This window comes from Sciurus carolinensis, chromosome 14, assembly GCF_902686445.1.
Source record: "Sciurus carolinensis chromosome 14, mSciCar1.2, whole genome shotgun sequence".
Taxonomy (NCBI): domain Eukaryota; kingdom Metazoa; phylum Chordata; class Mammalia; order Rodentia; family Sciuridae; genus Sciurus; species Sciurus carolinensis.
This window is the reverse complement of record NC_062226.1, coordinates 5,669,697-5,697,560: the sequence shown is the minus strand read 5'-3', so window position 1 is coordinate 5,697,560 and position 27,864 is coordinate 5,669,697. Positions and strand designations below refer to the sequence as shown.

Here is a 27,864-nt window from a genome sequence, read left to right as displayed (position 1 = left end):
TCTGCGGGCCGTGTATTTATGAGCTGCAGAGAGCGGTCTCCAGGGCCGTGTTTAGATTAGCGTGCTGTGACTCCCTGTTGACAGATGGCGTTTATGGTTCTCTGCGACACGTCAGCCTTTGTGTTTTGGCGCGGCAGCCTCCCTGGCCCTGAGCCCCAGGCAAGGGCGGGGCATTTCAGAATGGAGGGACAGCTCCTTGCTTCTGAGGAGACCTTTCTAGCAACTTCCTGGGACTGGGTTCCTGCTGGGGCAGACCAGATGCAGGGAGCCTGGCAGGGGGCTGGAGGGCGGCGTGCCCAGGCGTCCCTCTTCTGCCAGGCAGGGTCCTGGTGACTCTGGCTCTGGGCTGTGGTCCCGGCCTTCTGCTGTGGGAGTCTAGCGGGCAGCACGGGTCTGACTTGGGGGACCCCCGATGACCAGGACGGGCTGCCTGTGGAGAGGGGGACCTGGCCTTCCCGGACGCGGAGCTCTGTGGTTGTTGGCCTAATGCCTTGGCGCGGCCCCTCCCAGGTGTTCCCAGACATTGGGCAAGCCTGGGATGGCCGGGGCAGCCAGGGTTGTGGTCATCTCCCAGGAGGGGCGAACAGTGCCCTCTCCGGGGACAGAGGGGCTCCGGATGGGAGAAGCCTCCCCGGAAGTTACAGCAGTCCCGACCGTGCGGGTGCTGTTAGCCCTTGGACCTTTCCAAAGTACGTCCCGGCTGCCAGGAGAGACGTGTTCTGCGCACACTGGCTCTTCTTTATTGAGCGCCTGCTGCATGCAGGGCAGCTTCAGTAGCTGCACAGGAGGAGGCCACGGAAGGAAGCGTGGAGGGCCCTCTGCCCTGGCACCCAGCACCTCCCAGTTGTGGAGTGTCTACAGGAAGCTGGAGGCCTCCTCCCCGCAACAGGGAGTCTGGGGCTGTGAGCATCCTCCTGTGGACAGTGGGCTGTGTGGGAGGCAGGCAGCGTGGCCCCTCGGGCCTGTCTCAAAGACGTGCATTTCTGATCAAGGTTGGAGAGGACCAGGAACTCCCTGGCCCCAGTGCATCACCCCAGGCTCTGGCCAGAGCACACGCGGCTCAGTGTACTGTCACTGGCCTGGGTGACATGCGAGGGGCCAGGGTGCAGGAGGAGGGGCGGAAGGGCTGCTTGTACCCCATCCACCTGCAGCCGCCCCTGGCCTAGGATTCCCTCCTGTCTCTCCCCAGGAGGGCACTGGGCCTCTGTCTCCTTAGCACGCCTGGCCGGCTCCCCAACACACGCGGCGGGTCGTGCGGCTGGGCCCTCCCCCTGCCCAGCAGCACATGCCCAGGTTCTAAGAATCAGCTAGGGAAGAGGTGACCTGCTTTCTAAGACAGGAAGGGCGAGGGTGGGTGGGGAGATTCTCACCAGGTGGTTCTGATTATTAGACGGGGAGGGGCCCGGAGAGCTGAGCTCATCCTGGGGGAGGCGGGTGGGAGGGCCTGGATGCCTGGCTTCCGGCTCTGTCACCTTCCTGCAGGGAGCTTGCGCAGGCTTCATGGCTGTGGCCTCCCCGGTGCTCAGGAGAGCCGAAAAGAGCTCCTGCTTCCCAAGGTGGGGGAGGGTGGAAGGGAACTGCCTGGGACGCCCCAGCAGGAGCCAGGTGCCAGGAGGCCATGGGAGGCACTAGCAATGGCCGAAGCCCCCGGGCCTCTAAGGCACCCTAGTTTGATCACAGTCTCTCTGGAAAAGGTTCCCAGGAAGACAGGGCCCGGACCAGTGCCCACAGTGCCCATCTGGCAAAGGACACAGCCCCTGCACCGGGGCTCTCTGCTCTGCTCCATGCCAGCCTCCTCAGGCAGGGCCCTGGACCCAGCCGCTGCCCCGAGTTGACTGGTCTGTGGTTCTCAGGCCCCTGGGCCTCCCGGTTCCCTTTGCGTTTCCTCAGCCGCCCTGGCTGTCAAGTGGCCTGGGAGGGCCTCTGGGGGTGATTTATCTGCCTGAAGTGCCGAGCGGCAGCCATCTGGCGGGGAAGCAGTGCCAGATCTTTTCGTTCCTTCCCCATTAGCAACGAGGAGATGAGCCCCAGCACATCCTGGGCCCTCGGCCCCCAGCCCCGCTAACATCTGGAAGCCATCGCCGCCGCCAAGTAAACATTGTGCTTGCTTAATGAAAGCTGTGCTCAGGAGGCGCCCGACTCCTGCTCTGGAGCCCCGGCCATCACAGGGTCCAGGAGGCCTTGCTCCCAGGCTGGACCCGGCAGAGGACCTGGCCTTGCTGTGGGCAAGAGAGGGTCCCGCTCCCCTAACTCCTGAGTGGCCACGTGTGCAGGGCTGGCTGCCCCGTGGTGGGGTCACTGGGTTGCTACCCTATGTCTGGGCCTTCTCTGTGGCCTGGTAGCCTGAACTGCATCTTCCCTCTACCAGAACGTCCTAGAAGGAGCTTGTGCCCGGTGGCAACACAGTAGCGGGTGGGGCTTTCTGGGTAATTGCTGCCTGTGGCTGCCACCTCCTCCCGGTAGCTCTGCTCAGTCAGGATTTCCTCCCACGCCCTGGCCAGGCCTCCCCTGAGGAGGGACACTGGTCACAAGGCTGCCTCTTTGCTGTTGGGGAGTGGCTCGCTTTGCCAGCCTCTGCTCCCTTCAGCTGGGAATCCTGGGGGCTCCTCCTAACAGTCCACTCCCACACGCACAAAGAGCCTCCTCCTGCTCCTCGGCCAAGACAGGTGGGACGTTTTCAAGAGACACATCACTTAGAAAGCTAGGCAGAAACAGATAAACGAAGCAGCTCCACGTATGAAAACATTTGAGTTTTCAGAACCCTGAATTCTTATGCTGTGATAACTGAAATCTTGCCACATGTGTTTTAGCTCACTCTGAACAGAACATCCTCATTTTCTAAATCTCAGGCAATTCTTCCGATTCCTCTTTTTCTCTTCCCTGCCACGGAAGATCAGATGGGGGGTGGAGCTGACGGACTGATTTAGAGCCAGCATGGCTGACAGGTAGCATGCATGACACCGGTCTTTTATCCCATATCTGTGGCAGACCTTGCTAATCACAGAACCTTTTGTAACTGAGACTGAATGTGAATCCCCATCATTTTCAAACAGCACCCAGGAAACCATTCCAGTTGACGGGAATTGGCAGGCAACAGTGTACCTCCATGCCTGTTCAGGTGTCTGTTCAAGTCGTGTGTACTGTTAATTTAAAAAAGGATTTTTAGTTTGAAAATTACTATGAAAGAAATTCAGAGATGCAGAAAAGTAAAAAGGACATATCTATCACTAGACCCAACAACCCTTAACATTCTTTCTCAATGTGCTTTATCTGTCTCTATGCTTTTTTGTGGAGTCATGACACCATGTCCATAAATAATTTATCATGTATTTTTTTTTTTTTCAGCATTGGAGATCAAACTTAGGGCCTTGCACATGCTGGGCAAATGCTCTCCCACTGAGCCACATCCCTGCCCCTAGCATAGATTTTTAAAGGAAAAATATTTACTCACTGTTGCCTAGAGTATCATCAAATAAAATTAGTAGTACTTTCTGAGCATCCTCAGGTTCCTGGACTGCGTTTGAATTATCTACTTTCCTCAGAATTTTTTTCTAGCCGTTTTGGTTGGAGCAGGGTTTAATCAAGGGCTCTACATTTTATGTGGTTATTACTTCCATGAAGCCCCCTTAGATCTGGAGCATCTAATGCACTGAGCTGCTGGAGGGGCGTTGGCCGGCACTGCCCAGTGTTCCGGATGCTTCCGATTGTTCCCGTGTGGTGCCCCTGGCTTTTCTTCTGCCCCTTGTTTCCTGCCTAAGCTGGGTGGGTCTGAAGGCCTGGTTGGATGAACGTTCTTGGCAGGAACGCTTTGTCGTTGGTGCCATGTGTACATTTTGTGACATCACATCAAGAGGCAAATGGTGTCTCTCTTGCTCCGGCTGACGATGACGATGAGCTTGATATGGGTCAAGGTGGCGACAGCCATCTTCTCTGCCTGTGTGACTCCTGCACCTGTGGAGCGAGGCCTGGCTCCCCACTCGCGCCTCCACTGCGACGCGTCCCGGCCCGGAATGGTGTTTCCCTGGGGCGTCCTGGTTGCACCTCCTTCCCGTCTATTAAGTGGGTGTCCTCCCAGGAGGAGCTTTGATTCACCAGGAGGGAAGATTCGGCTTCTCCGAGCACACACCCCGTTGAAAAGGCAGGAAGCACACTCAGTTCTTTCTCTGGATTTCGGAAGTCATTTCAGTGGTGGCGAGTACGGTTTTACTGTTCCAGTTTTGCTTTTTCTTTTCTGTGGGGCACACGGATTATATAATTCAGTGTGTTTCAATTGTTATAGTTATTCTTTTTTGGGCTTAGGTTGTCCCAAATTTACCCAGTGGGAGTGCCTGCAAGCTGGTTCCTGTGTCCTTTTCTGTGTCCCCACTTGTCTTGAGCGCTGCTTTGCTTTCTGGAATAACCAGTTCTTCCAGGCTAGCCTTACCATCCTCCAAGGAACCCCAAGGGGGAATGGTACTTAGCAGCCCCAAACTGGGTACTACTAGTGATCATTGACCTTGGGATTTGGGGATCACATTGCCTCTCTGACTAGCATCTATCTGAGTTCATATGATTGCTAATTCAAATTTCACACTGCAGATTTTGTGCTCAGTTTGTGTACTTGTGGCTGTCTTTTATTTGGCTACAGGAGAAATTCTTCACTTATTTGCTTTATCCTGTGAGATATGGAGTTTCAAAATCACGATGCCTGATAATTTTGCCAACCTAAGCCACCAGATGCGTCTTTGCAGATCTTTTGTCCTCAGCCACCTCCCGCTGAGGACGCTAGCTGAGACAGCTTCTGAAGGTACCTGTGGTGCCTGTGCCAGGTAGAGAGCTGACCCGTGCACTTGGTGACTTTTCTTTCAGTGTGCACAGGACACTCCTGGAGGCAAATGGCTTGGAAAGAGGCAGCTCACTCTTGAGGGGTGCTTCTTCTTTCCTGATTTCCTTGCTGGACTCGGGGAGACCTGGCTGTTGCCAAGGAGGAGGCATGAGCGGGGGAGGGGAGGAGGACTGGCCGCCTGGAACCACCACAGAGGCCACAGGTGCTCCCTGGGCACGCTTCTGTGCCAGCCGGTGAGCTGGAAGCTCGGGCCAGCTGGGTAGGCAGAAGGCCTCGGCCTGCCCCTGTCAGCTCCCGGGTCAGGAGGGAAGAAGAGAGGCATTGTCTCCATGTTTCCTGCTGCTACAAAATACCTGTAGCCAGCCAATTTATGAGGAGTAGAAGTTTATGTGGCTCCTGATTCTGGAGGCTGGCATGTCCAAGAGCCTGGCGCCATTGGCATCTGCTTGGCATCTGGCGAGGGCTTCTCGCTGCTTTGTTACATGGCAGAGGGCATCACATGGAGGGCCACACAGCCTGCCAGCCCGAGTCTGCCTTCCTTTCCTATAAAGCCACTGAAGCTATGATGAGGCCCGCCTTCATGACCTCGCCTAACCCAGAATACCCACCAAGCCCCTCCTGCAAACACCAGGAGCACATGAATTCAGGGATGTGGTTTCCAGCTCATGAATTCTGGGGGACACGTGTGAACCGCAGCCAGCACCAGGCCGTGTGTGCGAATGGTTGGGATGCAGATTGCTGCAGAGGAGGGTGTGCAGGGGACAGGACCCGTTTGGAATTGGAGAGGACACCTCAAGCCAAGAAAGGAAGAGTACCCAGGAACTGGTCGGCAGGAAGGGCGTGGCGCTGCCTGGGGAGCCTGACACAGCAGCCGGGGAGAGCCAGGGTGCAGTCACCTTGCGGCAGGTGGCTCCGAGACCATGTTAGGATTTGGAGAAACTGAATAATTTTGTGCTCAATGAAGTTCATCTTCAACTAGATGAAGGGCTGTTAACAGGAGGTCTGTGCACTTTTGGGGGTATGTTCCCCAATAGTGCCTTCGTGACTTGGTATGGCAGGCGGAGGGTCTTTACTGCTTCTGATTCTCAGTGCGACCTGCCCAGAACATGCAGGAGTCCAGAATGAACAGGCAGTCACAGCAACCAGGTGGACTCCTATTTCCGTGGGTGTGGAAGAGACTCAGTCTTTGCAGCAGAGCCTCAGGCTCGCTGCTGGGAGCAGTCTGAGTTCCATGGGGCCATCCTGGGCGGCCCGTTCGGGTAGATCCCAGGTCTCCAGTGTCCATCCAGGCACAGGAGGCACTGGGAGAGCTTTCCGGAGGAGGTGACGGGTGCCAAAGAAGCTGCCAGGTGCAGAGGTGGGGAAAAGTCTTCCCAGCTGAGGGCCATGCTCCTGCCCCGCGGTCTCCACTGAACTCTCTGGATGGCTCCACTCAGGCGTCACAGTTCAGAGCCCACGGAAGCAGGGAAGGCATCCCTGATGGGATTGACTGAGTTGCTGGAGGCAGGTGGGGTGTGGTGGAGGAAGTGGTTCATTGGGGCCGTGGCTATGGGGTGTATATTTTGTATCTGGAGAGTGGAGTCTCTCTGCTCCCTGATCACCATGTGAGCTGCTTCCCTCTGCCACCCTCTCCCGCCGTGATGTTCTGCCTCACCTGGAGTCCCTGGGGTGTGGAGTCTGCTGTCTGTGGACTGAGACCTTGGAAACCGTGAGACCCCAAATAAACTCTTCCTCCTCTACAGTTGTTCTGGCTGGGTCCTCTAGTCACAGCAGCAAAAGGCCAACTGCAACAGTGGACTTGGGCCCCTGGGTGGCTTGTATGGGACTAGATTGAGCACACAGCTGGCAGCTCATTAGGGACCTGCCTCAGGTGAGCCAGATTCAAGGGCCCCTGTGGCCTCAGCTTCGCACATGTACCTCCCAGGTGCTGAAGTGGGTGGAGTCGGCCATCCAGGCCTCCAAGGTGCACCTGCTGTCCACAGACCATGAGGAGGAGGGCGAGCACACCTGGAAGATCCCCTTTGACCCCAGCCTGAAGGAGGTCACCATCTCACTCAGTGGGCCTGGGCCTGAGATCGAAGTCCGGGACCCGCTGGGTACGTACTGCCCTTTGGACCTAAGACTGAGCTGGAAACCTAGGATGTGACAGAGTGGCAGGGGTTCAGACCCACAGCTCCTGGAATGAGGAGGCGGGGTGGGTGCCCCTGGTGAGCGGGAAGGAAGAAGGCTGACAGCAGCTAACAGTGGGGATTGGGGTGTGGCGACCGTCCTGTTAGTCCCTGGGAAGGCTGAGGCTGGTGCTTGGTGGCTGTGGGTTCCTGGAGACGGGTGGGTGAGGACTGAGCAGCACCTGGGGCTTCCACAGGGAGGATCCTGCAGAAGGACGAGGGCCTCAATGTTCTCCTCAACATTCCTGACTCAGCCAAGGTCGTGGCCTTTAAGCCTGAGCACCCTGGGCTCTGGTCCATCAAGGTAGGGGACACGGGGCTGCAGGGGAGGGTGGTGACTGAGCCAGAATCATCTCCCTCCTGCTTCCCTGGGGAGCCTAGGGCGTGGGCAGAGGTGCTGGTATATTGGGAGGAATAGGGTGCCAAGAACAGGAGGAGCCTCCTGCTTTGCACCGGTGACAGGAAGTAGAATGTTTGGCATTAATTTGGGAACATTCAACAACTTCAGTGTTGGGAGGTGGATGGGCAAGCTGGCTTTGGGCTCAGAACTTTGTCCTATGAAGAACGTGTGAAATAAGTGAGGGTAGCTTTTGGGGATGGCTGGAAGGGCACCTACTGTCGCCTGTCAGTGGTTGCAAGCCAGGGTCTAGGGCGGGCCCCACAGTACCTCCGGGGATGGAGCAGCCTACTGCCTTGGAAGGTGCGGGTGCTGCCGATTGGACAGACATTTACTGAGCACCTACTGTGCCGGGCATGGTGAAGGGGTGGCACTGACCTGCCTTTCCAGGGAGTCTCTTTGAGCCCAGGGTCTAATGCTGATGGGAAGGCCAGACAGGGAGTTGACCTTGCAGGGGCAGACAGGGCCCGCAGGTGCTGCCGAGAGCCGAAGGGGGAGCCGCTTCTGGAGAGAGGTTGGGGTTGCGCTGGGCTGCTCCTCCTCCCCCTGGGAGCTTCACGTTGTTACATGTGTGCAAAGGCCGGAGGCCATAGTTGGCACAGGACCTGGCCAGGTCAAGGTGGGTGGCCTGGCTAGCACTGGGGTGCTGGGGTCAGACAGCCTGGTGACGTGGCTGGGACCTGTGCTAGGTCTACAGCAGTGGCCGCCATTCTGTCAGAATCACGGGCATCAGCAGCATCAACTTCCGGGCTGGTTTCTCCACGCAGCCCTCTCTGGACCTCAACCACACCATTGAGTGGCCCTTGCAAGGTACCGTGTCTCCCCTGCAGGTAGGGGGCTCAGCCTCGGGAAGTGGACTGTTCTCTGGACCACAGGGAAGCAAACTGAGCTCTGGGCCAGTGTCCTCTCCATCAGCCCCAGCCAGGTGACATAGTGACATTTTCCTTAAGATCATCCTCTCAGCCTCCAAGGTTCCAGGGACCTTTTACTACTGAGTGCACCTCTACTCCTTTCTTTTTGTCAAAACTTGTCTGTCTAGATTCCCTCTTCCCCATTCTCCAGTGACCATCATGCTAGCTTCATAGAAGAACTACTTCCAAGCTGAAGGGCTGAAGGTCCTGGGGGCATGTGTGGATGCCCCTAAGGCTGGTGGAGACTGGAATAGTGGGAGTGGGGGACGCTGAAGTTGGAAGCATGTTTTCCTGATTAGAAGCCACCCACCAGGCTCTGGGCATGCCTGAGGCCCCTTACAGATGCACCTGGAGGAGCCGGGGCCTCACGGCAGGTGGGGGCTTCTGGCTTGGGCTGCCCTGGGCTCCTGGTGGCCAGGTCAGGGGTCCCAACTTGCAGTCTTGGAAGTATGGTTCCTTGCCCTGGGCCATTCAGAGGGTGCTGCTGGGATGAGCTCAGAAGGGAGACTGGGAGGGGCCGGGCCAGGTGAGACCACCCTGGGCCAGTGGAAAGGAACCCAAGTGGCACAGGCCAGGCCCGTGGGGCTTTTTCCAAGTCTGCATCTCTGGGGCGTTATTCTCATCAGCGTGTCATGCTTCCCACCAGGACCAGCAGTTCCATCTTCAGAGTGAAAGGGGAGCTGTGGGCCTGTTTTGTGTTTTTGTTTTGCCCAAGAAGCAGGGAAACTGAGGCCTTCTTCTAAAGCTGGAGGAGAAGAGGAATTCTAAATGTAGGGCTGAGTGGGGATTGAAAGCGACCTGTCCTTAGGGCCAGTTCCTAGGGGAAGGAACTGAAGGAAGCTGCACGGGACCCTCCTGGGTTCCAGCTTTCAATAAAGATGTGGATGCCAGACATGTTTGGAAGGAAGAGAAACAGCAGGGAAGTTGCAAAATGGAATAGTGATTGGCACCTGGGCCCCGTGCTAGGGATGTTAGGGCACAGGGGAGTCTGGGGCCAGGACCACGGGAGCAGCTATGGCCGGGAGAGGGGGTGAGGGTCAGCATTGGCAAGCTTGGGTTTTCACAGCAGTCAGCTTCCAGGTTCTTACACACCCTTTCCAGGTTGTTCAGTGTGTTTTCAAAGGAGGTAAGGCGTTCCAGGACCACCCCAACCATCCCCAGTGCTACTGGTGACGATCTCTGAAAACGTCAATAACGAGCAAGAGAGAGATCTGACAGAAGTTCCCAGATCCAGCTATGGAAATTCTGGAACTCAATCCAGTTCTGTCTTCTGGAATCGTGTGAAAAGCACGTTTCCATCCAGATAGAGAGGCAGAGCCGAGCTGAGGGAGGGCGGCGGTGGGCAGAGTCCCCAGGCCAGCATGTGCACTGTACCTAGGCCATTCCCTGAAGCTTGTCTGATGAGGGTCAGCACCGGAGTTCGTGGGTCAGCCCCGTCCCAGTCCCGCCTCGCCAGGGCTGAGTCTGCAGAGGTGGAAGCGATGCCGGGGGCAGGGATGGGGCCTGGGTGGGACGGACGGTGGAGTTTCAGGACCATGGACAGTACCAAGGTCCCTTCTCCCTGTCCCACCCGCTGCAGGAGTCAGCGCAGGGGTAGGTGGAAATGGGGAAGCAGGCAGAGAAGGGCCAAGCAGGCTGGGCTCCTGAGCTGTGTCCCGAGAGCCTCTGCGATGGAAGCACTGCAGACCCCAAGCCTGACGCCAGCGCCTTTTCCTCGCCTTCCCCTCTGCAGGCGTGCCCGTCTCCCTGGTGATCAACTCCACTGGCCTGCAGGCGCCTGGCCGCCTGGACTCGGTAGAGCTCGCACACCACTCAGGGCGGCCCCTGCTGACCCTGCCTGCACAGCCCCTCTCCAATGGCTCTGCCCACCAGCTGTGGGGTGGCCCAACCTTCCACGTGCCCCAGGAGCGCTTCTATCTCAAAGTGAAGGGCAAGGACCAAGAAGGAAATCCCCTGCTCCGAGTCTCCAGTGTTTCCTACAGTGGGGTGGCCCCAGGTGAGTGGGTGGTTCTCGGGTCCCCTGCTCCCTGCCTACTTAGAACCCCATTTCTTCCTGGATGTCTACCTGATTAGACTAGATTAGAACATGTGTATTCATTACTCTTCTGTGGACAGCTGTTCCCTGCACACATTGTTTTTAATACTGAGTTGCTCCAAATGTGGCCCTTGGCAAAGCTTTAAAACAAGACATCCACCCTTGCATGCATGCATCAACCCATCCATCCATCCATCCATCCACCCATCCATCCATCTATCCATCCACCTACCCATCCATCTATCCATTCATCCATCCATCCACCCATCCACCCATCCACCCATCCATCAACCCACCTACCCGTCAACCCACCCACCCATCCATCCATCCATCCATCTACCCATCCATCCATCTATCCATCCACCTACCCATCCATCTATCCATTCATCCACCCACCCATTCATCCACCCATCCATCCATCCACCCACCCATTCATCCATCCATCCATCTACTACCCATCCAGCCATCCACCCATTCATCCATCCATTTGCCCACCCTCCCACCCACACATCTACCCATCCACTCATCCATCCATCTACCTATCCACCCATCCACCCATCTATCCATTCATCCATCCATCTACCTATCCACCTATCCCCCCATCCATCCATCCATCCATCCATCCATCCATCCATCTACCTATCCACTCATCCACCCATTCATCCATCTATCTACTGACACATCCACCCATCTGACCTTCATTTGGAGTGTCCACTCTGCATCAGCCATGGTACTGGGCACCGAGGACACAGCAGGGCAGGGTAGACATGGATGCCTCCTCTTCCATAATCGCAGTCACTATCTGATCATCAGCATGGGGTCACTACTTCTCGTCACCATTTGCAGGGCTTGCCACTGGCTTGTCCAGGGCCATGCCCCTGCCATGCGCTGGCTCCTGCTGGCTCACAGCAGTTCTGATATGGGCCCCCTGTCCCTGAAATCCCCCTCAGAGGGAAGCTGGCATGTGCTGGCACTGCCTCTGTGAGTTCTGAGCAGTGTCCCCGATTTATAAATGAGCAGGCTGAGAACCACCTGGGCGGTTCTGAGGCTCCACAGCCTAAGGCACTCCGGGGCCTCCCTTGGGGTGTGGGTGCTGTGCATGGGGCTCTCCTCGTGGGACCTGCTGCTCGGTCCTGTCTCCCTGGGCCAGGGCATGCTGTCCCCTCAGCCTGGGCCCTGCTGTGTTGGCTTCCATGTCTGGGGCTCTGCGCTGGCTTCTGTGTGTCTCTGAGGTCTCGCCAGAGGGCAGAGGGCAGGGGGTCTTCAGCTTTGCGGTCTGCCTCTAGTCCTGGGGCGGGTGTCTGGGCTCACTGGACACTGGGCCCCCTCTCTGGACTTCATTGTCTTCCTTCTGCCACTGTCCTTCCCCTGGAGGTCCTGGGAGGAGCTCACAGAGGGTGGACAGCTCAGACATCCCAAGCACCTTGTGGGGGATCCCATCAAGGAACAGTTCCTCTGTCCTCTTCAAAAGCGGCTGTAGGCAGGAAGGGCCTTTCTCCTGAGGCTGCCCACGGGCCCATGGTGGAGAGAGGACTTGGGGACCTGGGGACCTCTTCTTCTAGCCTCCCAGCCTCCACCACCTGCTGTGCCTCCTAGGCCTCTTCCCTTGGTCTTTGGGGCCTTTAGGAGAATCTTCTGGAAGGAGTTTCAGCAGGGGCTAAGGACCTGTTTGCCCTGCTCTTCCAGCTGGAGCCAGGGCTCTGGGGTTGGTCTGCATCTCAGCCCTGGTTGGAAGCCAGTGGGGATGTGGCCTGGTGTTTTCTTCTTCCCACTCTAGGTCTGGGGGCTGGGAGTGCCCTTCGCACTGGGGGTGTGAGGGTGGACCTGGGGTCCCTGGGCCCTTTCAGCTCCTGGCACGGGGAGCAGGGCTGGCTGGCAGAGGCGCCGGCAGGCGTGGGTGAGCACGGCTGCTGCGCGCACTGAGGCTGTGGCTGGATGGCCCAACACCCCCGTCCCCGGGGAGGTGGCAGGAAGCCCGGAGCATGATGTCACCGCCACCCTCCTTGCCGCTCATGCTGAGGAGGCAGTGCAGTGTCTCACCCTCGGAGCATCTGTGGGCTCGGCCCCCTCCTGGTGGGGATGGGAAGGGGCAGGAGAGCTGGAGCCCGGATGGCCGGCACTGCGCTGCAGCTGACCCTGCAGGGAGCCGCCCAGACTGGCCAGCTGAAGGGATGCCAAGGGCTGAGGAGCGTGCATGTGGACCACAGGACCAGGGTCAGGCGGGGGGGCAGTGTGTCTGGTGGGGGCCCCAAGGGGCTCGTTGCAAGCTGCGAGGCTTCACTGAAGTCTTGTTTTATCTCAAAAATGCGTGTGAATTCTGAATTCACAGCCATGTTCCAACTGAACTTATTTTTAAATGAAAAAAAAAAGTCCCTCCAACAAACTGACCCTCCAGGCAGAGGCGCCCCGGGCAGGACCCCACCCATGACCCTGGGGAGCCAGAGCAGAACCGGTCCTGCGAGGCGGTGCAGGGGTGGCGGTGTGGTGCATGGAGAGGGCCTGGGCCCCGCGGGTCTTGAGTTCTGTGGCCTCAGACACCAGGAGGGCCGTGGGGCCCATGTGTACCGCCAAGTGCTCTCCCACGCCACCCCTCCCACTTTTGAAATGCCCTCGCCATTGGTGCCAGGTGACCCCCTTGTGCAGAGGCGGAAGCCGCGTGGGGCGGCGCTGCCTCTGGTGAGCACCGACTGGCGCCGGCCTTCGGCTCCTGGGCCTCCCCGCAGGTCCCCGAGGCTGGGTGTGCCGAGGCAGGCCTTCGGGGCTGGCGGGAGGAGCTCTGAACGCCGGTCCTGCCCGCAGGCGCGCCCCTGGTCAGCATGCCGCCCCGGATCCACGGCTACCTGCGCCAGCCCCTGCTGGTCTCCTGCTCTGTGTACAGCTCCCTGCCCTTCCGGCTGCAGCTGTGGCGAGACGGAGCCAGGCTGGGCGAGGAGAGGCACTTCCAGTGAGTGACTGGCGGCTGGCCGATGGTCCCCTGCCCCAGGGCTCCTGAGCTGCTCTGGAGAGATCTCAGGGGAGTGGGTGACAGGGGAGGGACCTTGTTCTTGGTCACATTGTCTTCCTGAGGACCTCTGGCACATCCAGGGGTGGGGGACAGGGGATCCCCTGAGGCTCCCACCGCCTCCAAGCTGCTACCCCAACATCGGTGGCCTTCCTCAGCTCCTAGAAAACTCAACCCATGTGGGGCCCAGCTGTGGAGGTCAGACCCTCTCCTTATGAATGGGTGTCCAGAATTCAGAGAGGGGGAATGACTTTCTCCAAGTCACACAGCATTTTGAGGAGTTTGCATGCTTTGGTTGCCTGCCTCTTACTCTTTCTGAGGATTTGGCGGTCTCTCCTCTGAGCAGGATCGGGGGTCTGTGGCCGGGTGCCGTTGGGGGCCTGGCTGGGTCGGCGTGATGGCATTTCCTGTTCTCTGCAGGGAGTCAGGAAACAGCAGCTGGGAGATCCCCCGGGCCTCCAAGGCGGAGGAAGGCAGCTACGAGTGTGTGGCGGTTAGCAGGGCTGGCCCCGGACGGGCAAGGGCCCAGGTTCTCGTCACAGGTCTGTCCCTTGCCCCCCACCCGGCGCCCCTCCCACTCTCTTCCTGGCCCTTCCCCTGAGATCTCCTGCCAGCAAGCCTCCATTCATGGGGCGGTGACTGGCCAGCGGCTGGGGACTGTCCCTCACCCAGAGCATGGCTGTCCGTGCTGCCACCTGCCTACTGGTGACCCTCAGGGCATCTCGCCCAGCACTGGCCTGTGGGTCTCAGTTGGAGGAAGGCCAGGCACTGCAGCCGGGTCACCGTCCTGCCCAGCCTCCATCCCACCCTGACTTCTTGGTCTGTCATTTGGGCTTGGCCAGCCCCAGGTCCTCTCAGGGGCCAGTGTCCCTCTCGCGGTCCCCATCCTTGAGTGCCCCAGGCTGTGCCAGCACAGCGCCCTGGAGCTCGGGATGATCAGAAGCGCCAGAACATCCCACAGTAAAATCGCAGCCTGGGTTCTCTTGTGGGGCAGGAAGAAGTCACTCAGGTGCCATTGTAAACCACTGCTGGTGCCCTGGCGGGAGACCAGGAGCACCGGGCGAAAGGGTGGGCGCATCCGGACCCCGCAGCAGTGTGCCACCACCCAGCTCTTCTTCCGTTTTTGGTCCTTCCGTTTTTGGTCCTGGGATGGAACCCAGGGGCACTCTGCCCCTGCTAGGTCCTCAGCTCTTATTTTGAGGCAGGGCCTTGCCAAGTTGCTTAGGGCCTCGTTAAATTGCTGAGGCTGACCTTGAACTTGAGATCCTCCTGTCACGGCCTCCTGAGTCGCTGGGATGACGGGTGCGGCCACTGCTCCTGGCAGCAACCCGTTTACCACCTAACGATGCAGCGAGCTTGCTTCTGTGGCTTGAGCAAAATCCAGCCTTTTGTAAATGACAAGTGGGGAAAGAAGAGCAGTACAACCGTGAGCCCCGCGCTCCGACTCCAGCCCTGCTGACGGACATTCGGCTGGCTTTGCTTTTTCCGTTTTGTTGAAATATTTTAAACCGTGACACCGTCCCGACACTTCTCCATCCCTAACAACAGCAGGTTGTCCCATGTAGTAAGTTGCCACCATCACCTGTCGGCGATCCCTTAATTCCATTCAGCTGTCGTCCACAGTCAGAGGTCCCCCTTGGACCCAGAATGCCGTCTCCCACTGGTTATGGTGACATCGTTGCCGTGGCCACGGAGCACGTGTGCTTGGCATGCGTCCTGTTGGGGTGCAGCTCTCTCGGCTGGTCCTCAGGCCGATCTTGTCTCTGGGACCTCGGCTCCCAGGTTCCCGGGGCGCCTGTGGGGCCGGGGTCTTCCTCCCCAGGCGGGCTGCCTGGGGTCCTGCTGTGGGCGGGGCTGGTTCCAGACGTGCCTCCGCTGCCTCAAGCCTTTATTCCCCGGGGAGTCAGCTCAGACAGCGTGAGGAGCCCGGCTTGTAGACAGGCGCTGGTACCCGAGGCCTGTGCCTCTGCAGCCCGGGGCCTGCGTGGGCTGAGGCGTCTGGGACGGGCCGGTGCTGGCCAAGTGAGTGTGAGTGTCCTGAGCGGCGGGACGGGTCCCCTGCCTCCGCCTCAGTGCCGCCTGTGCTCTGTGGCTGCAGATCCCCCACCGCAGCTGGTCCCCGGCCCCAACGTGACGGCGTCCCCTGGAGAGACGGCCATCCTATCCTGCCAAGTCCTGGACAGAGCCCCCTATAATCTGACGTGGGTCCGGGACTGGCGGGTCCTGTCAGCCTCAAGGGACCGAGTCACCCAGCTGGCTGATCTGTCTCTGGAGATCAGTGGCATCGTCCCCAGTGACGCTGGGCGGTACCAGTGTGTGGTCAGCAACGCCAATGGGGTGGCCAGGGCATCCACCTGGCTCCTGGTGCGAGGTGAGGCTCTCCTGCTGCTGCGGTCCCCAGGTCGACCCTCCACCTGGCATCCACCCTGACCGCCCATCTTTCCATCCCTCTGCCCAGAGAGCATCTCTGGGGGCGGCAGCTGCCCCTTCAATGTGTTCTGGACCTTTAGGGAAAGAAGATTCTGTAGCCTCCTAGCCCCAAAGCCTAGTGGTTCCTGCTGTTGGGAAGTTCATTCTGACATCTAACCTAAATGTCTACTGCTGTAAATCCAGCCAGTTTCACTGTCTTATCCTTTCCCCACGCCTTCCCTCTGCCCCAACACACCGGAACCCTGTGAAAGCTCAGAGGTCAGATCCGAATGGCACAGATTGGACCGCGGGGACTACATGGGCGAGGGGGGTAGTGTAAAGAGCACCACCTGGGTTTTTAAGGCCTGGGTGTGGCCTGTGTCCCCGGGACTCAGCCAACCCTCCTCCTTGGGGTGCTGTTTCTACGAGCATAGGAGAGGACTGTTGAACACGCGTGCCTTGTGCCGGTGACCCTGGATGGGCGGCCGGGAGTGCGTTGAGCAGGGTTCAGAGGCCCTTCTTCCCCTGCGGGGGGTCTGCTCTGTCGCCAGGGCAGTGGGGGCCGTCGGCCTTCCCAGGGGAGCTTCCGGAGCTCGGCCTGTGCCGGAAAGTCTGCCTGCTGAGAGCTCCGGAGAGCCAGGAGGGACCTACGTGTGGGCCACTCTAGGGCAGGCCTCAGGGTCCTCCTCCAGGTCACTGGTGCCCAGCACCTCCCGAGCCTCCAGAGCCACACAGCAGGCAGGGTCCAGGCCCGGCGTCAGGGCCTCGCCTGGGGGCCACCTGCCCCCCACGTCCCCGGCACCACCAGGCACCCGGCCCTCAGCTCTCGCTTCCCCTGTCCCACGGTGGCTGTGGAGGGCGGGGCCTGGGCTGTGTGCCGGGGACGGCTTTGACGGTCTGCACCATCTGTCCACTCTGGTCACAGAGGCCCCGCAGGTCAATATCGACACCAGGTCACAGCGCTTCTCCCAGGGTGTGGAGGTGAGGATCGGCTGCTCAGCCTCGGGGTACCCCACACCCCTCATCTCCTGGAGCCGAGAGGGCCTTGCCCTGCACGGGGACGGCAGGTGAGGGGCGGGGACACGGCGCTCAGAGGCTGGCAGTCGGTGTGCCAGGACTCCCACTCCCTGGGCATTGCCCTTGCTTCCTGCTGGGATCATCTGAGACTTGGCAGCATCCCCACGCCGGAGACGTAAACAGGGCCACAGTGTGATTAGGAGCTTGGGCTCCTTAGGCCAGCCTCTGCCCTCCAGGCTGTGTGACCTTGACCAACTTGCTTCCCCTCTCTGTGCCTCATGAATTAAAAAAGAGAATGTATATAGAGAGCTGGGCACAGAGCTTGGCCCAGAGTCGCCAGTGCAGAGTGGCCATCGCCAGCCCTGTTAATGGATTTGTTATTAAAGACTGCGGAGTCACCCCTTGTGTGATCAGCGTGATTTTATGGCTCCACTCCAGAATCCACGTGGATACCCAGGGGACCCTGATCATTCAGGGGTTAGCCCCCGAGGATGCTGGGAATTACAGCTGCCAGGCCACCAACGAGGTTGGCAGAGACGAGGAGACGGTGACCCTCTACTACACAGGTACGCAGGCCGCTCTGTCTGCAGAAGGACCCTGCCTCTCCCTCTGTCCTTCTGAGCACCTAGGCCGTGGCAGCCCCTGGGCCCACTGCGGCCACCTGCTCCCTGTCCAGGGACTTCTGTTCTGATGGGGAGGTGGAAGGAAAGGTGCAGCTGGGCTGGTGGGCTACTTCCCGAGGGCGAGGGTGGCCAGGTGGACAGAGCGGGGGTGGGGTGCAGGTGGGGGCCCAGGGAGAGGCTGCTAGGTGGCTGCAGAGGCCTCTCTGCAGAGGTGGCCCTCCCCCTGGGTCACCAGGCAGCCACCGGGAGGGCCAGGCTGGGGCGCGGGGAGGGGTGCGGGGCAGGAGGGTGGCTGGGGAGTCTGGCTCTGGGCCACTGTGTGTTGGTCACCCTGCACGTGTCCTCACGCAGACCCGCCGTCCATCTCTGCGGTCAATGCCGTGGTGCTCGTCGCCATGGGGGACGAGGCTGTGCTGGTGTGTCAGGCGTCCGGGGTCCCCCCACCCCGAGTCGTCTGGTATCGAGGTATGTGGGGTGGGGAGGGGGCCCTGGGGTCAGCTTTCCAGAAAGGTCCCTGGTGGGCAGGGCTCAGGTGGGGGTCTGGGAGAGCCGCTGGTTCCAGCAGCCCCACCCCGCTGGGTCCACAGGGCCCAGGTTTGGATTCTGGCTCTGCTGGTGACCTTGGACAGGTGACAGCCTCTCTCAGGCTCGGCTACCTTATCTGGGACGCAGGGGCGTCGCCATGGTTAGCTGTGGGGATGGGACAGGTCCCTCTGTGTGCAAGTTCAGAACAGGCCTGGCAGCAGACTGCGCTTGTCCCCCGCGCGTGGTGACAGCGTGTGATGCTCTGGGGAATCGGAGGCCGACAGCGGGTTGCTCTGGGCTCTGGGGGAGGCTGTGGGGGTTTCACAGAGTCCCATGCCCAGCAGGAACTTGCTGGACGGGGTCCTGGGGCTCCTTCTCCAGGTGGGTCAGGGCCCCCATCAGGCCCCTGGCACCCAGACCCCCCCACACCCTTGGAGCCCCGGCCTGGGGCCTTGTCAGAGCCTCACCTTGGCTCAGAGGCGGCAGGGCAGGGGGCCTTACCTGGAGGCTGAGCTTCTCGTCCCCGCGGGGCATGGCGGGGGCTTCGGCGCCCACAGTGTTTGTGGAGCGCTGTGCTCTGGCCAGGGCCGCTTCTCAAAAGGGGGTCTCACAACGGAGGGTCCCAGCTCCAAGAAGGAAGTGTGACCGTTCCCCGTGGATGACCCGAGGACGCGGTGCTGGGTGAAATGAGCCAGGCCCAGAGCCGCCTGCTCCCAGAGGCGGGATGGGGCCGGCGCCAGGGTCGGGCAGGGCCGGGCAGGGCTGGGCAGGGCAGGGGAACCGGGGTCCGTGGCCCAGCTGCCACTGGGGAAGAGGGGCAGTTCCTGAAGAGGGCGGAGTGGGGGCCACACAGCAGGGTGGACATGCAGAACGCCACTGACCTGCTCCCTGAACAGCGGCTGAGACGGCCAAGTCCAGGCCCGCGGGCTCTGCCACTCGGACGTGGCGTCGAACTGAAGAGGGACTGTCAGCTCAGGGAGGCCATCAGGCCTCAGGCCCTTGGGGACACGGGTGGCTCAAGAGGCCTGCCTGGGGGCCCTCAGAGAGCAGATCCCAACCTCAGGGGACCCGGGCCGAGGGAAGGAAGGCCCCTGCGTGGAGCCCTTGTGCGATGAGCTGGCCATGTTGGGGGCGCCGAGCCCACCCTGGCCAACAGAGTCCCCCCAGGGCTGGACCCAGGGATTCTGAAGATGCCCCGGGCAAGGGAGCAGTCCAAGACCCTGGCCCTGGCAGCCCGGGGGCCTGCTGATGCCTTTTCGTCCTCGGCCAGGGGGTCTGGAGATGATTCTGGCCCCGGAGGCCTCCAGCTCCGGGACACTGCGGATCCCTGCGGCTCAGGAAAGGGACGCTGGCGTCTACACCTGCAGAGCGGTCAGCGAGCTGGGCGGCGCCTCCGCAGAGATCCAGCTGGAGGTTGGACGTGAGTGCACCTGACCTCTGCCTGCCCCGTCCCTCTGCCATGCGCCTCCCCGAGAGCGAGTGAGTTGGGAGAGAAGAGAGAGGAAGAGCCAAGGTGGAAGCCTCAGTCCTCACAGCCAGCCAGTCTTGAAGGGGCAGACATGGCGTCCACCATGTTCTGCTGGTCACATGGGCAACCCTGGGCAGCGTGGGGCGGGAGCCACGGGAGGGCCTGAGCAGCAGGAGGCTGGGATCCATGGGGCCGTCCATGGGCCACCATCTCAACGCGTTGCGAGATCCACATTCCAGCCTTGTTCCTGTCACCACCTGTGGGCTTCGGTCAAACCCCAGAGCCCTGGGCTTCCTATCTGTACCTGGGGCTGGCCTACTACCTCCTGCTGGGTGTGAGGGGTCCCTGGGCAGCACAGGGTCTGGCAGTCGTGACTGACGGGGAGTCTGAATTCCTCTGTGGCTGGCGTGTGGCCTTGGCTGTGGCTCCCCTGGTATCTGAGTTCGAGGCCTGGCCCTGGGCACGGGAGCTTGCCGGGAAGCCGGGGGCACAGCTCCTTGGCCCCCTGGGCCGTGGCGGGTGGGCCATGAGGACTTGCTGCAGCCCTGGCAGAAGGGACAGGTGTGGAGTTCTCGGGAGTGCAGATGGGAGGGTGTGCCTGTCTGGGGGGCAGGCCAGGCCGGGCAGGCCCCGGGAGGCGAGGCCCTGGCTGGAGTGGCCCAGCCTGGAGGGTCTGCAGGGCGGGGTGGGGCTGTCTCCCAGTGGGGTGCTCGGGGCTGGGCCTGCCTGTAGCTGGCATTCGTTCCTCCAACATGAGGTTGGCAGGTGCCTGTGTGCTGGGGACACGGCGGCAGGTGTGACACGGCACCTGCCTTAATGCTGCTCATGGGCTCAAGCGGGCAGTCAGGGGCATGGTGTACGGGGCACCTGGAAGCAGCTTCCTCGGGGGCTGTGGGAGCCCTGCAGCGGGGGCTGGAAGCTTCCTGGAGGAGGGGATTTCTGAGCTGAAACTGGAAGCCACCAATGGGAGGAGCTGGAGCAGCGTCCCAGGCAAAGGGCACTGCGGAGACAAACCACCTGCACAGGGAGGGCGGACCAGGCAGGGCGGGCAGCATCCGGGGAGCTGCCTCAGGGCTTGGGCATGACCTGCAGGACAGTAGGGAGTTTCGGGCGCAGAGTGGAGGACCAGACTTCCCTTGCTGTGTGACTGGGCTCTGGGGGTCGCTGTGGAGCCCCGTGAGCCCCGGCTTCCTGGTGTCCCAGCTCCACGCCATTTCAGGTGCCCAGTCTCCTTCACGACCCTGGCTGGAGGGCCCTCATTCTCCCCTTTGCAGATGGGAAACGAGAGCACAGAGAGGGTAAGTGGTGTGGCCAGGGTCACAGAGCTGGCCAGGGCAGAGCTGAGATGCTGGGCCTTTGACCCTGGCCTTGGTCTGGTGCTGTCCAGCAGGGCGAGCTTGGACAGCACCCACTCTCCGGGCCCTTCACTGGCCGCATGTCCCTGAGATGAGCAAGTGAGAGACAAGGAGGGCCTGCGACGTGGGAGCCAGACCAAGCCACTGTCCCTGTGTCAGTGGAGGCTCTGGGGACAGTGCCCAGGGGGCTGCATGTGCTTGGGTGGCCAGCCCTGGCTTCACCTCTTCTTTTCAGCAGAGCCTTGTTTCTTTGGGGTCCTAGTCCTGCTCCTGTGCCGTCTGCTGCTGGCCCTGGAGCCACTTCCCTGTGTCCGAGGATGCAGGCGCTGGCCTCCGGGGCAGGGCTTCTAGGTGGAGACGGGCTGCCCGGCAGCTGTGCCCTGGGCGAGCCAGCCTGGCACTGGTGGTGAGAACCAAATGCCTTTCCCCTGGTGGCAGTGGGGGTCTGGCCTTCCTGGGAACAGGAGGCACAGTGCCCACGTCCTGCTGTCCATGTAGAAATGGGCTTCCTGGTGGCGTTTGGGGCCCAGGAGGGAAGGCAGCCTCCCTGTCCCTCGATGGCAGGTGTCCACTGTGGGGCAGCCTGCAAAGAACTTTTTGTTTCTGGGATGCGAGGGACAGAACCGGGTCTCACGCACGCGGGGTCAGCACCCCAGCACTGCGCACACCCTGTCATCTTCCAGGCCTGGCCTTTGCCAGTGGAGTCCTGGGTCCACGTCCAGTGATGGACCCCCAAGGCCCCTGCTTTCCTCACCTGTGCGAGGGGTTGTGAGAGCCACCTCGCTCACGGGCCCTGGAGGGGCGCCACACTGTTCCGACTGGCCTGAGCCAACATCGATCAGCCCTGCCTCCTGTGCCGGCCAGTGGAGGGGACGGGCTCCCCATGTCGCGGTGACCCCTCCCCAGGCAGTGCGGGACTAAGCTGCCCTCCCTCTCCAGTCCCCTCACCTTTTGTCTTCTTGCTTCACTCTGCTTCTTCCCCCACCCAGAAGCCCTGCCCTCGGGCCAGCGTGCGGGGCCGGGGAAGAGGCCGGGCTCTGGCGGAGGCAGGCAGAGGCCGGAGTGCGGGCCTCGGTCAGTTCGGAGGGACAGGACAACATTCTAATTTCAGCTCTTTAAAAAAATCAAAATTAAGAAATGAGCGTGGCGCATAGACAAAGATGAATCCAGGACGGGTGTGTGCCAGCGTGGTCACCAACGCTGTCCATCTTCCTCTTTGAAGGAAGAAGCCCCTGAATGTCATCCCAGGGCTGGCCTGGGGGCAGGGTCTCGGCTTGGACGAGTCCTCAGCAGAGTCCCCTCCTCAGCGGCAGGCTCCCCACACCCCGGGCTGCAGGGTGCTTGTCCGTGATTCGGAGCCCTAGGACCCAGTGTTGGAACCAGGGTCAACATAGCTACTCTCTCCAGCAGGGGACACTGAGCCCATAGGGGCCAAGGGCTCTGCCCATGGGTGCCCAGGGCACAGAGGCAGTATGGGGCTCTGCCCAGGCCTCGGGCTCTCAGGCCAGTGTCCCTTGCTCCAGCGGGGGGGGCGGGGGCACATCAGCATGGCCGTTAGCATCATGGGGACTTTTCTCCCTGGAAAATCCCAGGGAAGGGAATCCGAGGGGAACTGCTGACCTCTGGCCTGGTCACTGCCCTGGCTTTGCTCTGTAGAGGCCTCCCTTTCCCTCTGGACCCTCCACCCTAGCCAGGCACTCCTGGGTCAGCCTCCCCCGTCCTGGGAGGACATGGAGGCCAGGCTGGTTCAGCAGGGCCTCTTCCTGGTGGTGGCTGGCTGCCTGCTCGCTGTGTCCCCACGTGGCCTTTCTGTGGTGCAGAGAGAGAGGAAACGAGGTCTCTGGGGTGCCTTCCTCTAAGGGCACTATCCCCATCATGGGGTCGCCACCCTCATGGCCTCATCTCGCCCTAATTCCGCCCAAAGACCCCACCTCCAGTGCCGTCACACTGGGGGAAGGGTTTCAAAGTACTTTGGGCGAGCTGTGGTGGCTCACTCCTGTCATCTCAGCAATTCAGGAGTCTGAGGCAGGAGGACTGAACTTTGAGGCCAGCCTCATCAATTTACCAAGACCCTGTCTCCAAGTGAAAAATTTAAAAGGGACTGGGGGTGTCGCTCAGTGGTGAAGTGTCCCTGGGTTCAATCCCCAGTACCACAAACAACATGGGGGTTCAGCCCACAGCAGATGAGCCCCCAGTTTTCGATTCCGTGACTATTGCAGTGGTTGGAAACCGTAATCTAGAGCTTATCTCTTCTGTATATAAGTTTCCGTATCATGGAATTATTTTTTTTGTCAAATCGTCTGTTTGCATATCGCTTTTCTAAAAAGACTAGGCTGCTGAAACCCTGGCTATCAGCCCAGGTGACCGCAGGGCCTGTCTGCTGCTCCGTTCATGTTCCTCATCGGGATGGAGGGGCACTGGGCTGGCCGGGGCAGGCTCCGACCTGTGCCCCAGGACGTCCCTCCTGCTGCCACGCTGGGGGTGGGCGTGAAGGGGAGAGCGGCCAGGGGATGCCCCGGGCCGGGCTAAGTGGGAGGTGAACAGGATGAGGGCGAGGAAGACGTCCCTACCAAGAGGCAGTGGGGAGGGGGCAGGGGCAGGGAGGGGACCCGGCTCACTGCACCAAGGACTGGGAGGCCTGGGTCTGTCCAGGGACAGTGGGCTCGGTGTCAGGAGCTCGGTGGGAGGTCTGGTTGGAGGAAGAGGCTGAAGTTGGGGTGTATGGGGCAGGACCAGGTTGTCCAGGGAGCCCAACAGGGGGACCTGAGCATCTCTCAGGGTGGCCAGACCCTCCCGACCCTCTCCCAGGCAGTGACTGACCTTCTGTAGCAGGCGGTCCTCTTGGGGTGCCCTGGGCTCCCCACAGCAGGCTGTAGTGCCTGCTGGCAAGAGGCCTCTCCAGGGCGTCCTGGTGGCTGCTGACAACATCCTCGTCTCTGGGCTCCAACCCCTGCCCCAGACCTGCCTGAGGCCCAGGCGGGAAGAGCTGCTCCCGGGGAGGGACGGGTGGAGCCTCCCTACAGTCCCACCTGTGTTCTGCAGAGGGTCCCTGGGAGTCTGCGTGGGGAGGGCCCAGCTTCCATCTGCAGCTGGAGGGGCTGGACCAAGGGCCTTCAGTGTGGCATACCCTGAGGGTTCTGGGGTCCTGCCCCTCTGGAGATTCCGGGGGAGCAAGGGAGCGGGCTCTGCAGACCCACCGAGGCACAGTTCTGGGCAGCCAAGTCTGGTTTGGCTTCTGTGGTGTTCTCTCCTATAAGTTGGAAGAAATGGATGTGGCTCTGGCTGGGATGCCTGCTGTGTTGTCCCCAGCACCTGGTGGGTCACAGGGGTGGGATGAGAACCAGGCTTTAGCATGGGTTAGACTTGAGCTCTGACCCCAGCTCTGCCATTGACCTGGAGCTGTGACCTTGGGCAGGTTCCTTCAGCTCTCTGACCCTCAGTTTCCTCATCTGTTAAATGGAGTTGTGGTACTATCTACTGAGTTTACTGAGACAATTAGTTTAAAAGCACTTTCTCCAAGTCTGTCATTTAGGGAGGCTGCCAGATGCCACCCTTGGAGCTCATCACAGGCCTGAGAGCAGGGTGGGGACAGAGTAGGCTTCAAAACATCCCCGAGTCGGGAAAGGTATCTTTTGGGGGGCCGAGGAGGGCAGAGGGTGGAAAAGCAACCTGGTAAAGCCTGCTGGGAGGCTCAGCTGGGCAGAAGGCTTGGTTCTGGCCCTGGGGCTGAGCTGGTGGCAAAGTCGGACCCTGGGGCCAGGGCCCTGCAGAAACGGTGTCCCTGTCTGGGGTGAGGCTGAGCACAGGCCCTGGCGTGTGGGTGGTCTGACCACAGAGACTCGTCTTCCTTTCAACAAATTTCCCCCGTGGTGTTTGTACCTCCTTGGAACCTGCCTAGTCCCCAAGGCCAGGAGGCGGATTTGATGTCATGGTTTGGATGGATGGGGGACATGGAGACTTCCATGGCGCTGAAGGACCTTCCTGGTGGGTGGGCCTGGGGACCGGAGCAGGCAGCGCCCAGGGCCACTGGGGAGCACTGACCTTGGGCTTGGACCAGCTCCCTGCCTGTGAAGGACAGAAAAGATTGCGTTTCCTTTTCCCCTTCCTGAGTGTGGAGTAAGACAGTGGCAGATGTTTTCTCAGTGCTGCGAGCTCTCCGCCAGCGGTCACCCGGAGAGGGCCAGGGGTTTGGGCGGGCGAGGAGCGAGGGCGGCTGATTCCCGCCCTTTGCGTGTCGCTTGGATTTTCCTTGCTTGGAGGACCAGGGCGGCCCCGGCGAAGCCTGTTGTGCTGGTGCACAGGACCCCTCTCTCTCCCGTGTCCACTTTGGACCGAAAGACGAGGTCAAGTATTTATAATAAGCAGGTTTTAATTTTGTAGTGTTTTCTAAGTTCAGCAAAGAGGGCCGAACACAGGGACCTCTGGTCCCCTGGAAGGCAGCTATTTGGGGTGCCATAAAGCAGATGGGCCGTGGAAGTGCCAGAGATGGGTATGCTTTTGGCTTTGTCATCCTCTGCACAGGACAGCTTGGCTGGGCCAGCGCTGTGCATGCCAGAGGTGAGCCCTGAGCCTCCTGCCGAGGCCTCCTGCCCAGGTGGAGGCGGGTAGAGATGATCTGGGAGGCTGTGGGCTCCCGCAGCCCCTGCCTTGGCCACGTCTTGGTCCGACTCAGCCACACACGTGTCCCTGGTGCCTGTGGTGGCCTTCCAGGGAGACGCCATAGTCAGAGCAGCCATGACCCTCCCTAGCATGGCTGGGGTAAAGCAAGGTCCCTGTGGCCACGTGCAGGGAAGCGAGGCCACCAGCAGCCACCATCCCACCAGAGTCTGCCTTTGCCTTGTCCTCAAAACTCACTAGAAGTGACCCCACGAGGCTCAGGCTGGCTGTGGAGCCCTGGACAGGAGTCAGATTAGGACACACCAGCAATGAGGGATGATAGGTGATGGTCTGGGGGTCCCGGCCCAAGGGACTCCCTCCAACGCCCCTCCTCCCTACAGATGCGCCCCGGCTGGCAGATCTACCGCAGGACGTCACTGTGGAACTGGGCAAGAGCACCCTCCTGACGTGCCGGGCCTCGGGCCGCCCACCCCCAACAGTCACCTGGCGTCGCGGAGACGGCCAGCCCCTGGGACCCAGGCGGGGCAGCAGGAATGGACAGTGGGATTCAGGAGTGCTGTTCTTGGAAAGTAAGAGATTGGGGCCAGCGCAGGGTGGGCTGTGTGGCTGGCAGCAGGACCCCGACCCCAGCACTGAGCCCAGGCATCAGGTGGATCCTGCATCACACTTGACCCAGGGACCCCAGCAAAGTCATTCCACTGCCCTGCACCTGGCATGACCCTGCGCCTGGCATGACCCTGCACCTGGCATGACCCTGAACTTGGCATGACCCTGCGCCTGGCATGACCCTGTGCCTGGCATGACCTTGAACCTGGCATGACCCTGCACCTGGCATGACCTGAAAAACAGGCCCACCTAGGGCTGAGCTCCGTCCTGGCACATGCTGGGCACCTGCAGGCCTGCACCCTGCCCAAGGCCATGTGGCGCTGTGGCTGTGGCTGGGCACTGCACCAGCCTCGCTGCACTTGCTTTGTGACATCTTGCCGATGTCTCCCGGCCACACCAGGCTCAGGTACTGGGCAGTGACCCATCCTACAGACGTGCAGGCCAAGGCCACTCACCCTCCCAGAGTCCAGCAGGGCCCTGTCCCTCTCCCTCTGACACTCTAGCCCTGCTGAACCTCTGCAGGCCAGGCTTGGTCAGGGGCTGTCTGCGTCCAGGGGCTGGAGCCCTCGGGAGTCCTGGCAGTCAGGCCTCTTCCCTGCCCTCAGGTGCGGCCCCCGAAGACCAGGGCCCATATGTGTGTGAAGCTCGGAACGTCTTTGGGAAGGTCCAGGCCGAGACCCGGCTCACCGTCACCGGGCAAGGTTCGCTGGTGGACCTGCGGGCTGTGGGAGTGGGAGGGGCACTCCCTGGGGAGCAGCCAGGCCACCATGCCCTTTGGGACAGATGTGTCCACAGCCAGGCTTCCAAGAGGAGCATCGGCATCCCCACTTCCTGGCAGTGTCTGGGGGACCTTTTCCCTCTAGGAGCCCCAGTCCCAATGCATTTACCCCTTCCCTGGGGAAGGGACTGGGTCAGGGCCTCTGTGCCCCGACCCCTCACGGGGGATCCGCTGTGGCCGACGCCGTCTCCTCTCCCCACAGCACCCCCTCAGATCGCCAGCAGTGCCTCCACCGTCCGGGTCCTGGAGGGGCAGCCCGTGTCCTTGCCCTGCATCATCCTGGCTGGGAGGCCCCTCCCGGAGCGGCGCTGGCTGAAGGCTGGCCTGCCTGTGAGTGCTGGGCTCCCCTGGGGCTCTGGGGCGTGGCGCCCAGGGACACAGGGGGCTGTCACACCTGTGCATCTTGAAATGTCCCCTTCCCGCCTTCCTCTCTTTCCTGCCTCATCCAGAACCTCCCCGCCTTCCAGGGGGTGTTTCCGTGCCTCCCGCATGGTCCCCAGACTCGGATGTTCTGAGAACCCCGTTGGGGAGCTTTCAAATGTCCTGGTGCTGAGACTTCAATCTCAGTAATTAAATCAGTACCTCTGGGACAGAAACCAAATCATTGCCATTTTTGTTAACTCCGTATTTTGAAATCCATAGTTGGTTTAAAAAAACAACTCCCGAGGAGTTTCCAGGGTGTGTGTGAGAGCCATGGTGGAGAGTGGCCTTTGAAATCTTCCTCTTTAACTGAGCTTCTCGAGGCCAAGGATACGGCTTATTTGTCTCTCTGCCCCAAGTGGCCGAGGCACAGTGAGCCCTGGTGTGGCACTTAGCTACCCATCCACCCATCCATCCCACAGACGCCTGCTGGACCCCAGCAGGTGCGGCTTCCGGGCCGTGGAGGGACGGATGTCCCGGGCGGCTGGGGTGTGCGGGCCCGGCACAGCTGCTCCTGCCCATGACTCACTGTGCCTCAGGCCTGACCCGGGAGCGTGGTGTGGGGCAGGGGCTTCCAGAAGCTGATGCTGGGGCAGAATCCAGCAGGCACATAGGGGAGGCAGAGGATGGGGGTCTCCCCAGCACCAGGCTGGGGAAGGGGCCAGGGAGCTGAGTGCTCAGGGGGACACGGAACGGAACCTGCCTGCTT

General features: G+C 60.7%; 1 protein-coding gene across 1 annotated transcript in view; it reads left to right on the top strand.

Moving 5' to 3' along the window:
- Hmcn2 (hemicentin 2) overlaps positions 1-27,864 on the top strand; it is a 129,740-nt gene that overhangs the window by 15,646 nt on the left and 86,230 nt on the right. The window contains exons 5-18 of the mRNA XM_047524838.1: positions 6,750-6,921; positions 7,191-7,297; positions 8,080-8,200; positions 10,034-10,297; positions 13,136-13,280; positions 13,758-13,879; positions 15,436-15,708; positions 16,672-16,813; positions 17,202-17,329; positions 17,738-17,851; positions 19,182-19,331; positions 25,732-25,920; positions 26,563-26,658; positions 26,938-27,065. Coding sequence (XP_047380794.1) covers positions 6,750-6,921; positions 7,191-7,297; positions 8,080-8,200; positions 10,034-10,297; positions 13,136-13,280; positions 13,758-13,879; positions 15,436-15,708; positions 16,672-16,813; positions 17,202-17,329; positions 17,738-17,851; positions 19,182-19,331; positions 25,732-25,920; positions 26,563-26,658; positions 26,938-27,065 — 2,151 coding nt within the window. The remainder of the gene's footprint in view (positions 1-6,749; positions 6,922-7,190; positions 7,298-8,079; positions 8,201-10,033; positions 10,298-13,135; positions 13,281-13,757; positions 13,880-15,435; positions 15,709-16,671; positions 16,814-17,201; positions 17,330-17,737; positions 17,852-19,181; positions 19,332-25,731; positions 25,921-26,562; positions 26,659-26,937; positions 27,066-27,864) is intronic.